This window comes from Thalassophryne amazonica, chromosome 4 (genome assembly GCF_902500255.1).
Source record: "Thalassophryne amazonica chromosome 4, fThaAma1.1, whole genome shotgun sequence".
NCBI lineage: Eukaryota > Metazoa > Chordata > Actinopteri > Batrachoidiformes > Batrachoididae > Thalassophryne > Thalassophryne amazonica.
In genome coordinates this window covers 137,536,585-137,551,436 of record NC_047106.1, presented here as the reverse complement: position 1 = coordinate 137,551,436, position 14,852 = coordinate 137,536,585, and the positions used below count along the sequence as shown (strand labels likewise).

Here is a 14,852-nt window from a genome sequence, read left to right as displayed (position 1 = left end):
TATGCAGAAAACATGACCAGATTTACAGGTAAGAAAGTTTTATTGCGCTTTCACATCATGTGGTTCTCAGAAAGAGAGTTTAGGCGCATTTGAGTGGAAGATGGTGTTATGTTAGTTGATGCGTCGCGGAGGATCAGCTGTTTTTAACGAGCAGATACAGAGCGGCTCATTGCAGGTGAGCTGTTGTCACCGCGCTTTAAGAGGTGAGGACGAGTCGTAGCTGCTGCAGAAAACCGCGGATGAAAAACTCACAGCTCGCTGAAAGTGGGCAGTGCGGTCGAACCCCGACCTCCTGCCCACGGACCAAGTTTAGTGCTGCTATCGACCCACAATCCAAAAATAATAGTAACAATAGTAACGCACAGTGACTTGGAGAAGTAATCTGATTACTGATTTGGAAAGATTAACGCGTTAGATTACTCATTACTAAAAAGAGTGGTTAGATTAGAGTAACGCGTTACTGGCATCACTGGTTACACTATTGGCCTGACGTCCTGGTTCAACTTGGGAATGTCTTCTGAAACATCCCCATCAGTCTCCACATCCCAGACATGAATTGTTAATTGTTTATTTGCAGACAGATGTGCAACTTTCCAAATTATGTCCAATCAACTGAATTTAGCCCAGGTGGACTCCAATTAAGCTGTAGATACATCTCAAGGATGATCAGTGGAAACAGGATGCACCTGAGCTCAATTTTGAGCTTAATGGCAAAGGCTGTGAACACTTAAATGTGATTTCTTAGGTTTTTACTTTTAATAAATTTGCAAAAATCTAAAAAAAAAAAAAACATTTCACGTTGTCATTATGGGTCTTGCGTGTAGAAATTTGAGAAAAAAAATTAATTTCACCCATTTTGGAATAAGGCTGTAACATAACACGATGTGGAAAAACTAAAGAGCTGTGAATACTTTCCGGATGCACTGTAAACGTTAAATGTGGTGGGTTTGTTTCTTTATTTGAAACAAAATAAAATTTCCCCCTTGAAGATGGACTGTAATTATTTTACATCATGCACATCATCAGAGTGTGTTAAATTCATCCACCAGTTTAGGGGGCGCTCTTCTTACGAACTCATATCATATGACGTGTTATGTGCAGACGCAGGTTGAGGAGCGGACCAACGTCTGACCGAACCCAGCGCTAAATAACCAGAAAGCGGTTCCACAAACAAAACGATTTTATTTCCCCTCAGTGCAATAATTAGTGTACAACATAAATATTTAGTTTGTCTGGCGGAGTGAAGGACGGCGCGCTCTCCAGCACCCAAAAGGATCGAAGCCTCGGCACTTCTGGACTCAGATTCACCGCCAAACACCCCCCAGGTGGACACGACAAACTGACTCTGTGAAGGATGGAAAAGGTGAGGTAAGTCAACAGAGCTACAGCAAATATCCTTCAGAGGCACACACTATCAGCAACACATTCAGGTCTGAATTTAAGCTTTATGTAAATGAGCAGCTTCTCACAACAGGTGGAGGATCATCAGTCCGTACGCCACGGCAGTGAGAAGCAAACTGCACAATTCTCATCAATGTTCAAATATACTGCATAACAGAATGCCAAATTACTATTAACGATCATTCAGACAATAATCACCTCTGATGTGTGCTGACAGCATGTGTCCCTCACCCGTCCTCCTTCACAGGCACGATGTGTCAAACCCTGGCGCGGTCCTCAGCGTCTCACAAACGAACGTCACAAGGTCGAGTTCCCGGCAATTCTGCTTGAACCACTCATGGCTTAAATGCAGAACGCCATCTCATTATCTGCTTCAGCTGAAAGTCTTTAAGTTTGCACGTGAGCATCATCCACAGGTGCTGCGAGTCAGTAGGCCTGCACGTGAACATCCTCCACAGGTGCAGGTAATAATGCTGATGAGGGTGAAGGACTCTTCTGCCAGCACCTTCTCCACAGACAAAAACCAGTTTGCATACCACCTGGAGAGCAAAGAAAAGAAAACAACACAAAAATATCCAGCCAAACCCCCCAACACACAACATGACACATCAATTAGCAAGAGTGCCCTGAGAACACAAATCCCCCGCTGGCAAATGCTGCTTGGTACAAGTGCTTGCTCCATTCTGATAACATTTCAAGGTATCTGATAATTGTTTTGTCAAGATTAGGGATGCGTATCGAAAACCGGTACCTGTTAAGAATCGATAAGAAATGATTCGGTCCATCAACATCAACAGCCTTTTTGCTTAATGATTCCCTTGTCGATTCTTAAGTTCACATTACGCCAGGGCGGCTGTTGTTATTCAGGGTGTGTATCTGGAAAAATGATCACTTCTCTGTGATGACTGCAGGCCCGCCGTTTCTGAGAAGCTGCAAAGCAAAGCAGCAGATTGCAGCACAAGCTTTGAAGCAGTCTCAGAAGCAACAAAGCGCTTAGAAGCAGGTCTTTGAAGCAGTGAAGCAAAACACTGCTTTGAAGCAGCGAAGCGCAAGGAGCGGGGCTGCATTTTCTTCATTAACATCAAAGCCATTTAAAGATGTCAATCGTGAGTCACCTTTGTGCTGATTAAAGTCACTAAGTGGGACTCTTGCTGTGGGCAAGAAAACAGAATCGTCCCCCGTTCCACACCGGAGTTCGATGTTTCTCTGGCGTGAGCTGGACCCGCTTTGCCGGTTGGTAAACTGAAGCTCAGGTAAAGGAAATAATATTATTAATAATAACAAGAATATCCTCTGTTTAGCAGGACTAACTGCACAGCTCCAAATGCTTTGCAGCTCTGTGCCACGCAGATTTAGGTTGGAATTAAAAACTTCAATGCAAATCACCGTTTTAAATCAAATGACACCTCTTTCCAAACACTGTAATATACACAACAAACTACAACCAACCAAAACAGATTTTTTTCTCCCAAAATGAGACATCCTCCATTCTTTATGAATTACATCCTCACTTGCAGTGTCACCGACTGCAAGAACTCAGCTCAGAGGCTATGGAGTTAAATTTGTCTCACTAATATCTGAATGGAAATGCTTTTTACAAAAACTACAAATTATGTTTATTTCTATTTATGTCCAGAGAGCTAGGATCCACCATGGACATATTTTATTTATGTCCAGAGATGTAGTAGGATCCACCAAGTACAGATTTTATTTATTTTTATTTATGTATAGAGATGTACTAGGATCCACAATGTACAGATTTTATTTATGTCCAGAGATGTACTAGGATCTAGTGACCATGTCGATTTTATTTATTTCTATTTATGTCCAGAGATCAAGGATCCAGTGATCAATTTCATATTTATTTACTTTATGACTCAATAAAATGTTTTTAACATAGAAAACCTGTGGCGCCTACTTTTAGTATACAGAAAATTCATAGGATACCCATCCCTTGTCAACACACATCAGCTATATGCACTTTAGCAAAAACTGTAAAATAATATAATTTTAATGAAGTATTTCTTTCATAAAACAAGAGAAACATTCCTTGCTTACAAATCACAGGATACATTAATAAATATATCAAATGATAGTATAATATGCATATAATCAACATATATCAAGGACTTGTATCAACTGTCACAAAATTCCTCCTACATTTGTGAGGAATTGATTTCAGAATGCAGGCACCCACTCATGAAATTGACAGGGTCTAGATTTTGCTAATCAAGGACCATAACTCTGATAAAATGGGCCCAACTCGAACGATATGATAATATGCATATTACCAACCTATAACAAGGACTCGTACCAAGTTTCACGAACTTCCTCCCAAAGGTGTGAGAGGACATGAATTCAGGACACTTATACCCTCTTTGGGATGGACAGACAGAGAGAAATCGCCATGAAAAAATATGGGTTTGATGGTTTTCCATGAACACAGGCAAGTGGAAAGGCTGTGTAAAAATTCTGAGTGTGAACAGAAGACGTGTTCATGCAAACACAGTCCTGAACAAGAATATTTGTGTAAATCATAGCTGTTAGTTAAATCGAGGTAAAATTTCCTATGAACACTTCACAGATCTCGAGCTTCTTAAAATAATGTCAACAGCAGAGTTCACAAACAGTCAATCAATCAATCAATTTTTTTTATATAGCGCCAAATCACAACAAACAGTTGCCCCAAGGCGCTTTATATTGTAAGGCAAGGCCATACAATAATTATGTAAAACCCCAACGGTCAAAACGACCCCCTGTGAGCAAGCACTTGGCTACAGTGGGAAGGAAAACAAACAGACATCATAAATCCTCACTTACGATAACATACTGTAAGGATTAGGTGGATACAGTGATAAAAATAGAAGTATGTTAAATTACAATAAGGAAATACAAAAATAGAGAATAAAATCCAAAGACAGGTCAATTCAGTCATTACTTGGAACTCTATTGACCATCATACCTTGAAGAACTTCATCTGGTAGCACTGGATTGGCAAGGTAGATATCAGTTTCCCTGGCAACATTGGCTTCCTTAAGGCCTTCCACCAATCGCCTGTACTCCTCCTTCAGCTGATTAGCATCAGTTTCTTTTATCCTGCAATTACAGTTATTGGTTGGGTTAATAGGGTTCTAAAAAGGAACACTTTACACCATCTGTCATGCTCAGTTATCATGTTACACAATAACATATGTCACATATCATAGAATCCAATGTACATCGACCTTGTTTGACCTTTACTTTGGAGACCAAACATTCAACACAGTCAAAACTATTTCATTTATTCGTCATTTTATTTCAATAATTTGCATACTTTTTTACTGAAATTGGATCAACTTTAACCGAGACTCCTGTACAAACTGAAACTGACCTTTGTTTTTCATTTTTATTTTATTTTCATTTATATAGTGCCAAATCACAACAAAGCTGCCTCAAGGCGCTTCACACAAGTAAAGCCCCTGAGTTGCTCATTACAGCCATGCTACAGACACAATTTACAAAATGAATATACAGGAAATTTTGCCGGTGCACAGGACAGGGAGGCTTGCAGAAGTAGACACCACTCCCATCTCTGGATGGAGTCACACCTCAAACAGAGAGGAAAAACAGAATCAGGCATCGGAAAGACAACACATACAGCATAATTTGTCAGCATTAAGCAACTAGAAAACAGAAGAAATACTAAGGTGATCGCCAGCCACTAGCCTTAACCTTCACTAAAAGACTCTAGACAAAGACTTTAGATAAAGTTGAGGCCGCGACCCGCTCCATTTCCAAATAAAATTAATTTAAAAGGGGAGGAAGTACCATAGTACCATACTATGCTAGCCACACGAAAGGGAAAATAAGTGCATCTTAAGTCTTAAGAACGTTTCCACAGAATCTGACTGTTTTATTGATGCAGGGAGATGATTCCACAGAACAGGGGCACAATAAGAGAAATCTCTGTGACCCACAGACTTTTTATTCACCCTAGGGACACAAAGTAGTCCTGTAGAACACAGAGCCTGGGCCGGTACGTAGGGTTTAAGTAGGTGCCAGTCTGTGAACAATTTTATAGGTTAGTAACAAAACCTAACCTAAACCTAACCTAAACCTAACAAAACCTTAAAATCTGATCTCACAGGGACAGGAAGCCAGTGAAGAGACGCCAAAATGAGTGTAATGTGGTCGAACTTTCTGCTTCCGATCAAAAGTCTGTCAGCAGCATTTTGAACCAATTGGAGAGCCCTAATGCTGGATTGGGGTAAACCAGAAAATAGAACATTGCAGTAGTCCAATCTAGAAGAGACAAATGCATGAATCACCATTTGTCACCATTTTTGCTGTTTTACCACATAATTCCAGAACATTCAGTCATAGATAGTCCAAATTATGCCTTTTTGTAATCATTATGATCAGACAAATGATGTGGTATAGTTTTAAAATTGATGACTGGCTCATACACTATGTAGATCTACCTTGGATCTGCTGTGGTGACCCCGAGTGAAGAAGAAGAAGAAGAAGAAGAAGAAGAAGAAGAAGAAGAAGAAAAAAAAAAAAAAATCGAAGGATCACTTAATACTTATCAATCAATTTATTTATTCAATCAATTTTATTTATATAGCGCCAAATCACAACAAACAGTTGCCCCATGGCGCTTTATATTGTAAGGCAAGGCCATACAATAATTGCGTAAAAACCCCAACGGTCAAAACGACCCCCTGTGAGCAAGCACTTGGCTACAGTGGGAAGGAAAAACTCCCTTTTAACAGGAAGAAACCTCCAGCAGAACCAGGCTCAGGGAGGGGCAGTCTTCTGCTGGGACTGGTTGGGGCTGGGGGAGAGAACCAGGAAAAAGACATGCTGTGGAGGGGAGCAGAGATCAATCACTAATGATTAAATGCAGAGTGGTGCATACAGAGCAAAAAGAGAAAGACACACTCAGTGCATCATGGGAACCCCCCAGCAGTCTAAGTCTATAGCAGCATAACTAAGGGATGGTTCAGGGTCACCTGATCCAGCCCTAACTATAAGCTTTAGCAAAAAGGAAAGTTTTAAGCCTAATCTTAAAAGTAGAGAGGGTGTCTGGCTCCCTGATCTGAATTGGGAGCTGGTTCCACAGGAGAGGAGCCTGAAAGCTGAAGGCTCTGCCTCCCATTCTACTCTTAAAAACCCTAGGAACTACAAGTAAGCCTGCAGTGTGAGAGCGAAGCGCTCTATTGGGGTGATATGGTACTATGAGGTCCCTAAGATAAGATGGGATCTGATTATTCAAAACCTTATAAGTAAGAAGAAGAATTTTAAATTCTATTCTAGAATTAACAGGAAGCCAATGAAGAGAGGCCAATATGGGTGAGATATGCTCTCTCCTTCTAGTCCCCGTTAGTACTCTAGCTGCAGCATTTTGAATTAACTGAAGGCTTTTCAGGGAACTTTTAGGACAACCTGATAATAATGAATTACAATAGTCCAGCCTAGAGGAAATAAAGGCATGAATTCGTTTTTCAGCATCACTCTGAGACAAGACCTTTCTAATTTTAGAGATATTGTGCAAATGCAAAAAAGCAGTCCTACATATTTGTTTAATATGCGCATTGAATGACATATCCTGATCAAATATGACTCCAAGATTTCTCACAGTATTACTAGAGGTCAGGGTAATGCCATCCAGAGTAAGGATCTGGTTAGACACCATGTTTCTAAGATTTGTGGGGCCAAGTACAATAACTTCAGTTTTATCTGAGTTTAAAAGCAGGAAATTAGAGGTCATCCATGTCTTTATGTCTGTAAGACAATCCTGCAGTTTAGCTAATTGGTGTGTGTCCTCTGGCTTCATGGATAGATATGGTGTTAAGTTTCACACATATCCCTGGGTTTGGCGAACCAAACACAACCGCTTTAGATCAGAGGCCTCTCCATGGCTGCGAACCCTCTCCATAGCCTGATACACACCTGCTAAACAATGGAGACAGCAGGGGCTGTGACTGATCATTTTTCCAGTTTCACTAATTCCTCTCCAGTCATACAACCCCTGGCAATAATTATGGAATCACCGGCCTCGGAGGATGTTCATTCAGTTGTTTAATTTTGTAGAAAAAAGCAGATCACAGACATGACACAAAACTAAAGTCATTTCAAATGGCAACTTTCTGGCTTTAAGAAACACTATAAGAAATCAGGAAAAAAAATTGTGGCAGTCAGTAACGGTTACTTTTTTATACCAAGCAGAGGGAAAAAAATATGGAATCACTCAATTCTGAAGAAAAAATTATGGAATCACCCTGTAAATTTTCATCCCCAAAACTAACACCTGCATCAAATCAGATCTGCTCGTTAGTCTGCATCTAAAAAGGAGTGATCACACCTTGGAGAGCTGTTGCACCAAGTGGACTGACATGAATCATGGCTCCAACACGAGAGATGTCAATTGAAACAAAGGAGAGGATTATCAAACGCTTAAAAGAGGGTAAATCATCACGCAATGTTGCAAAAGATGTTGGATGTTCACAGTCAGCTGTGTCTAAACTGTGGACCAAATACAAACAACATGGGAAGGTTGTTAAAGGCAAACATACTGGTAGACCAAGGAAGACATCAAAGCGTCAAGACAGAAAACTTAAAGCAATATGTCTCAAAAATCGAAAATGCACAACAAAACAAATGAGGAACGAATGGGAGGAAACTGGAGTCAACGTCTGTGACCGAACTGTAAGAAACCGCCTAAAGGAAATGGGATTTACATACAGAAAAGCTAAACGAAAGCCATCATTAACACCTAAACAGAAAAAAAAACAAGGTTACAATGGGCTAAGGAAAAGCAATCGTGGACTGTGGATGACTGGATGAAAGTCATATTCAGTGATGAATCTCGAATCTGCATTGGGCAAGGTGATGATGCTGGAACTTTTGTTTGGTGCCGTTCCAATGAGATTTATAAAGTTGACTGCCTGAAAAGAACATGTAAATTTCCACAGTCATTGATGATATGGGGCGGAATGTCAGGTAAAGGCACTGGGGAGATGGCTGTCATTACATCATCAATAAATGCACAAGTTTACGTTGATATTTTGGACACTTTTCTTATCCCATCAATTGAAAGGATGTTTGGGGATGATGAAATCATTTTTCAAGATGATAATGCATCTTGCCATAGAGCAAAAACTGTGAAAATATTCCTTGCAAAAAGACACATAGGGTCAATGTCATGGCCTGCAAATAGTCCGGATCTTAATGCAATTGAAAATCTTTGGTGGAAGTTGAAGAAAATGGTCCATGACAAGGCTCCAACCTGCAAAGCTGATCTGGCAACAGCAATCAGAGAAAGTTGGAGCCAGATTGATGAAGAGTACTGTTTGTCACTCATTAAGTCCATGCCTCAGAAACTGCAAGCTATTATAAAAGCCAGAGGTAGTGCAACAAAATACTAGTGATGTGTTGGAGCGTTCTTTTGTTTTTCATGATTCCATAATTTTTTCCTCAGAATTGAGTGATTCCATATTTTTTTCCCTCTGCTTGGTCTAAAAAAGTAACCGTTACTGACTGCCACAATTTTTTTCCTGATTTCTTATAGTGTTTCTTAAAGCCAGAAAGTTGCCATTTGAAGTGACTTTAGTTTTGTGTCATGTCTGTGATCTGCTTTTTTCTACAAAATTAAACAACTGAATGAACATCCTCCGAGGCCGGTGATTCCATAATTATTGCCAGGGGTTGTATTTTAAAAGTGTTTGCAGGGCGCACACCCATTTCATTCCGATCATGGATCAAACAGAGGAACGTTTTACAGAAAAGTCCACAAATATGACAAACTTTACAACACGGAGTCAGAAAAATTACAAAGACGCTCAAATGATGCACAATTTATGGAAGGAAATTGCACGCACCGTAACACTGGTTTGGAGGTTGATGATTTTATAAAGAAGTGGAGCTTGTTGAGGGACAAAATGGTCCAGAAAAAGCCACTGTTCCTGTGGTAAATTGCATTAAGACATCTACCAATGCGACAGAGAACTTTTACACAGTCACGCGCACATCGACGTCATTGCATGGTCAGAGAGTTATGGAGTTGTAGAAGCATAAATCAGGCTTTAGGAAATTAAGGTACCCCTCTGTGGGCAGTGGACTTATAAAAAAAAGAGTGACTCAACCAAATGTAATCCTGTTTAAAGCACATAATGCCCAGCACTTATTTAAGGCAGGCGTTTATTTTTACAGATAAAGTTTTGACCCGGCTATTAAATGAGGCAGGTCCCAGTTCAAGGTCAGGAGTTTAATAACGGAAATACGCAAACCTAATTGTTGATGGGGATTCCTCAAAGATCATCCAGCGCCTGCTGACTGTAACTAATCCATTACATACATATAACAGATTTTCTCAATTTTATACATACAGCGGATTTTGCCCATTTTATACATACAACGGATTTTGTCAGTTTTATACATATATTTAATTTAATTTAACCCTTATTTAACCAGGTTAGTCCCATTGACATCGAGATCTCTTTTGCAAGGGAGACCTGGACAATTATAAAGTTTCCAATTCACCTAACCTGCATATCTTTAAATGTGGGAGGAAACCAGAATACCTGGATGAAACCCACGCAAACATGAGGAGAACATGCAAACTCCACACAGAAAGGCCCAGGAGGGAATCGAAGACATGACGGCTTTTTAAAAATAAGGGTAATGTGCAGAGTTGTAGCAACTATAGAGGTATAAAGTTGATCAATCACAGCAATGAACTTATGAGAGAGTAATGAAAAAGGCTGGGAAGAGAGTTAAAAACCTGTGAAACTGTCCTGCTGCTCACATAACATTTTCAGCTAACATTAAAACACAGGCTTTTAAGGTGGCAGTAAAACCTCCTTCTCTCAGTAAGAGCATTGAAGATGGGTCATGGCTGGGTCTTCCAGCATGACAATGACCCCAAACACACAGCCAGGGCAACTAAGGAGGGTCTCCGTAAGAAGCATTTCAAGGTCCTGGAGTGGCCTGGCCAGTCTCCAGACCTGGACTCAATAGAAAATCTTTGGAGGGAGCTGAAACTCCAAACCTGAAAGATCTGGAGAAGATGGAGGAGTGGACCAAAATCCCTGCTGCAGTGTGTGCAAACCTGGTGAACAACTACAGGAAACGTTTGACCTCTGTAATTGCAAACAAAGGCTACTGTACCAAATATTAACATTGATTTTCACAGGTGTTCAAATACTTATTTGCAGTAGTAACATACAAATAAATTATTTAAAAAAAAATCATACATTGTGATTTACAGATTTTTTTTAGATTATGTCTCTCACAGTGGACATGCACCTAAGATGAAAATTTCAGACCCCTCCATGATTTCTAAGTGGGAGAACTTGCAAAATCGCAGGGTGTTCAAATACTTATTTTCCTCACTGTATATTAGATCACAACCTGCTCCACTATGCACAGCCACAGTAACTGACTGACTGGGGCACCAAGGGGGAGACCAATGGGGCCCTTAAGTTGAAGGCGTATGTGCTCAAACACGCACACAGTCAGCCTTATATACTAGTTCACAACCTGTTCCACTATGCACAGCCATAGTAATTAAGCAATCAACACCAAACTTGGTATGGTGACTGGGTCCCTTAGGTTGAACGCACGCACGCACACACACACACACACGCACTTATATATTAGATCACGACCCGCTCACTGACGCCCTTATTTTCGCAGTTCACATGGTACTCAGGTCAGGTAGCAGCATCACATTTTACTTACTACATAGTAGCGGCTGGACAAGGTGCACTTTAAATACAATACAAATAGGCTAGTGCGCACCGTGTGAGTGTTAAGGGACGCGTTTTTTCAATTAAAATGCACATGGTATCACAAATTGGCGTCGGGTAACGTTGTATTGTGAGGGTGTGGCTTCCAGTCATGTTGAGTGTCGTCGCGTTGCTCTGACATGCACTGAAACCACTTCATTTCTGCGTCGAGCACAGGACGCAAAAAAATTTAAACGTTTAATTTTTGCCATCCGATTTGCTTCGTGCTTTGCATCCCTTGTGCTGTTGTGGCGTTGAGCTGCATCGTCTCAGCACTGGGTTGCTTCCACGTGGCGTCATCATGGCGCCACACAATGCAACTCGAAGTGGGCCCGGTGTGAAAGGGGCTTAACTACACCTTAACTAAAGTGACATGAAATACACAATGACATGGCTAAAATTCATCTCTATTACCCGTGCGTAGAATTGGTAACTCAGCTCATAAATTATATGATTAAAGATGTATTTTTTCAAAGCAGTGGAATCAAGATTAATATTACACCAGACGCAAGTCCAGGTGTACAGAAAGAATGGACCACAGGTGGTCTTGAACCACTGATAGTCTCGCAGGGATGTGAGGTGTATAAATTACATAATTAAGGTATAAGTTGCACAATACAGTACTGTGCAAAAGTTTTAGGCATCCCAGAGTTATAATAAATGTAGCGTTTGATGCCCCCCTCCCCCCTTGGGCATGTCAACACAAAATTGGTTACAACAAAAGTGAATATGTGAGCTATATATTTTAACTTCATAATAATAATAATAATAACAACAATAATAATTTCTTTGCAAGTGTACTGGTCAGTAGAATACTGCACAAAAACAGTTGCAAATGATCATGCAATATTAAAATAATTGTAAAACACAATTACTCAATTACATAAATACTGCAAAGCACTTTGAGCATCTGATGCAGATGGAAAAGCACTATATAAATGCAGTCCATTTACCATTTACTCATAATTTAAGTCGCATTTTTCTTAAATTAGTTTTTGATGTCCTGCGGCTTATACTTTGGTGTGGCTCATGTACCGAAAAATCACACATAAATAGAACCCAATTTTCATATCGATTATCAATAAAGTTGAAATCCATCATATTTATTTATAAATATTTAACAGGTTTTCATAATTTAAATGATTTTATGATACCTAAATGTGCCTAAAACATTTGAAGTGTACTGTACATAGGGGTGTTGATCTTTCCATTGTAAAATAATGCAATACAGTATCGAGATACATGGGCTATGATGCCGCTCAGGAACAATAGTTTTTATTATGGAACAATTTCACTTTGAGATTCGAGTCAGTACAATCTGATACAATTCTTTAATGTGGACTAACTAATGTGGATTAATACTTTAATGTGGACTTTCGCTTACCAAGATAAATGAGAATAAGCCAAAAATGGCACTGCTGATCTTCAAATACATATTTCATAAAGGCCTGGGGACCTTGAGGGTTTTGGAGCTGTGCTGCAACACATTGGTGCTGCCTTTGCTTGCCTCGGAGCATACTGTAGAATGGTGGCTCCCAAGCTTTTTTACAGGTCTCATCATTCAGGTCAATTTAGGACTCTGTGTACAATGTAATTGTAAAATCGATTTTTGATTCATAGCAGTTAACTTATACACCCCTAACAATGCAGTATTGTGGTTGCTAAACATTTTTTAACCACTCTTACTTGCGTATGGTGTTATGGAGCACTTCCACATTGTTCTGGCAGGAGTCCAGTAGTCGTTTTGTGATGTTCACACTCATTGAGTCAATACAAACATTGTCTGGAATGAAGAAAGGAAAAAAAGAGAAATAAAAACAAGGTGGGAAAAAAGTCATTTTCCTGATTATTAATAAAAGAATGCAACAAGCTGCAACAAGCAGTATAGTGGAGTATCAAGCTTTGTTTTTTCTTTTTCATATTGGATTATTTTTTGAATATCCATATATATGTATCATAATAGCCAATTGGCCTCTGTGTGCATGTGAGCATGTGTATGTATGGCTTCGATCATGCAATCTGGGAGAGCTGACATTTGCCATTTGGTATACTTATGTATTTTGGGTCAAGGATGAATGCAGCAAAAAACAGAAAGTTGATAGCACAATTATTCTTACAGCAATTTTAACTAACCAGTAAACAATGGGCATTGTGCTGCAATGTACTATGGGGGTTTGGGATTTTAAATGTTATTATGCTAGTTTAATAGTGTTGTTAGTGGTATTATTGTGTTTTTGTAGTTGAATTAGTTTTAGTCAGTTTAGGTAAGTCTCATGTTGCCGGTACCGTGAGTGAAAACTATATTCTGATGTCTTCCGTGACCGTCTCTGTTTCTGCCGGTCTAACATTAGAAGCACCTGCTTGTGGCAGACTGTGGAAAAGACAGTGTGTGCATGTGTGCATAACTATGATCACAGAGAAACTGTGGAGAGCTGGCATTTGCTGTTTGGTATGCTTATGTATTTTGAGCCAAGAATGAACGCTGCCAAAATGGAACACTGATAGGACTAATATTTTTGGAGAAGCTACATATGTTAGCCAACAACACTGAAGAATGGATGTTGCTAACTACACTGTGGACTTACACACCATTCCAGCAGGAGGCGGTAAGTCATCTTGATATTAAAAGGGACCTCTTGTAAATGTTTTGGTATAATAGTATCATTCTATGTGGTACATAAAATTAATATTTACAGTTATTTTCCAAATTAGCATTTTCTATTAATAATTTTCATGCAAAACATATTCGGTAAAAATAAATCACCACTTGAGGTGCTGCATTCAAACAGGTAGTGTGACGTAAGCGTGTAGGGTAACATGTTTATATATAGCTGGAAGCCAAAAGCTCTGCACCTCTCACTTCTTACACAGACGCCAAACAGAGTAATTTAACATTTTTTAGATTTTATTGTATTTTTGTGCTGGAGGATCATGGGATGTATTTTGATCACGTGAAGAGGCGACTGATGGCTGTGATAAATGCTGAATGAACATGAATGATTGAGGCGCAGCCTATGACTCTTCAACTTTTAAAATAAGTTAATTCAATATTTAAATTTTTGTTGTGGAACAAAACACCAGTGTTCTCAGATTAAGGCTGAAAACACAGAGAGACTTATTTTAAAATGCTACATTTCTTCAGTCACGACAAGGAACTATTTTCAGACGCCATCATTGTCCACAATCAGGGCAAGTTAACTTTTCAAAGTAACTGTGGCAACACTGTGACCCAATTTCAGAAAAGCATATAAACAGCCGGCCAAATCTGTCCAGACACAGAGGCTGTTTGTGACAAGCCGGCTAGTGTACTACCATCGACATTAACGCCTGTCTGATTGTCCGGGACAAGTGTAAAATGTGATCAGACAAGCAATATACTCTAAATCACATTCACCCTGACATCGGGGTGAATGTGAGGCATAATTGTAAAGCGCTTTGAGCGTCTGATGCAGATAGAAAAGCGCTATATAAATGCAGTCCATTTACTATTTAAATCTTTGTCCGACCGGACAAGTGGCATTTTTTGGTTTAAAACATTCAAATTCTTTATTTTCATCGCTCTGAAGCAAAATACCTGACCGCCGCTTTTTTGTTTCTTATTTACATCACGTCTTGTCTCGCACCTCACGAGAAAGCGTCTTCGGTTTTTCTCGCCACTCTCCACGCAGCGGACAATTGGAA

At 39.7% G+C, this 14,852-nt stretch overlaps 1 protein-coding gene across 1 annotated transcript in view; it reads right to left on the bottom strand.

The window, feature by feature from the left end:
• ercc2 (excision repair cross-complementation group 2) overlaps positions 1-14,852 on the bottom strand; it is a 104,635-nt gene that overhangs the window by 58,573 nt on the left and 31,210 nt on the right. Inside the window, exons 7-8 of the mRNA XM_034168859.1 lie at positions 12,858-12,954; positions 4,364-4,497 (exon numbers count right to left, since the gene is read on the bottom strand). Of these exons, the coding sequence (XP_034024750.1) occupies positions 4,364-4,497; positions 12,858-12,954 (231 nt within the window). The remainder of the gene's footprint in view (positions 1-4,363; positions 4,498-12,857; positions 12,955-14,852) is intronic.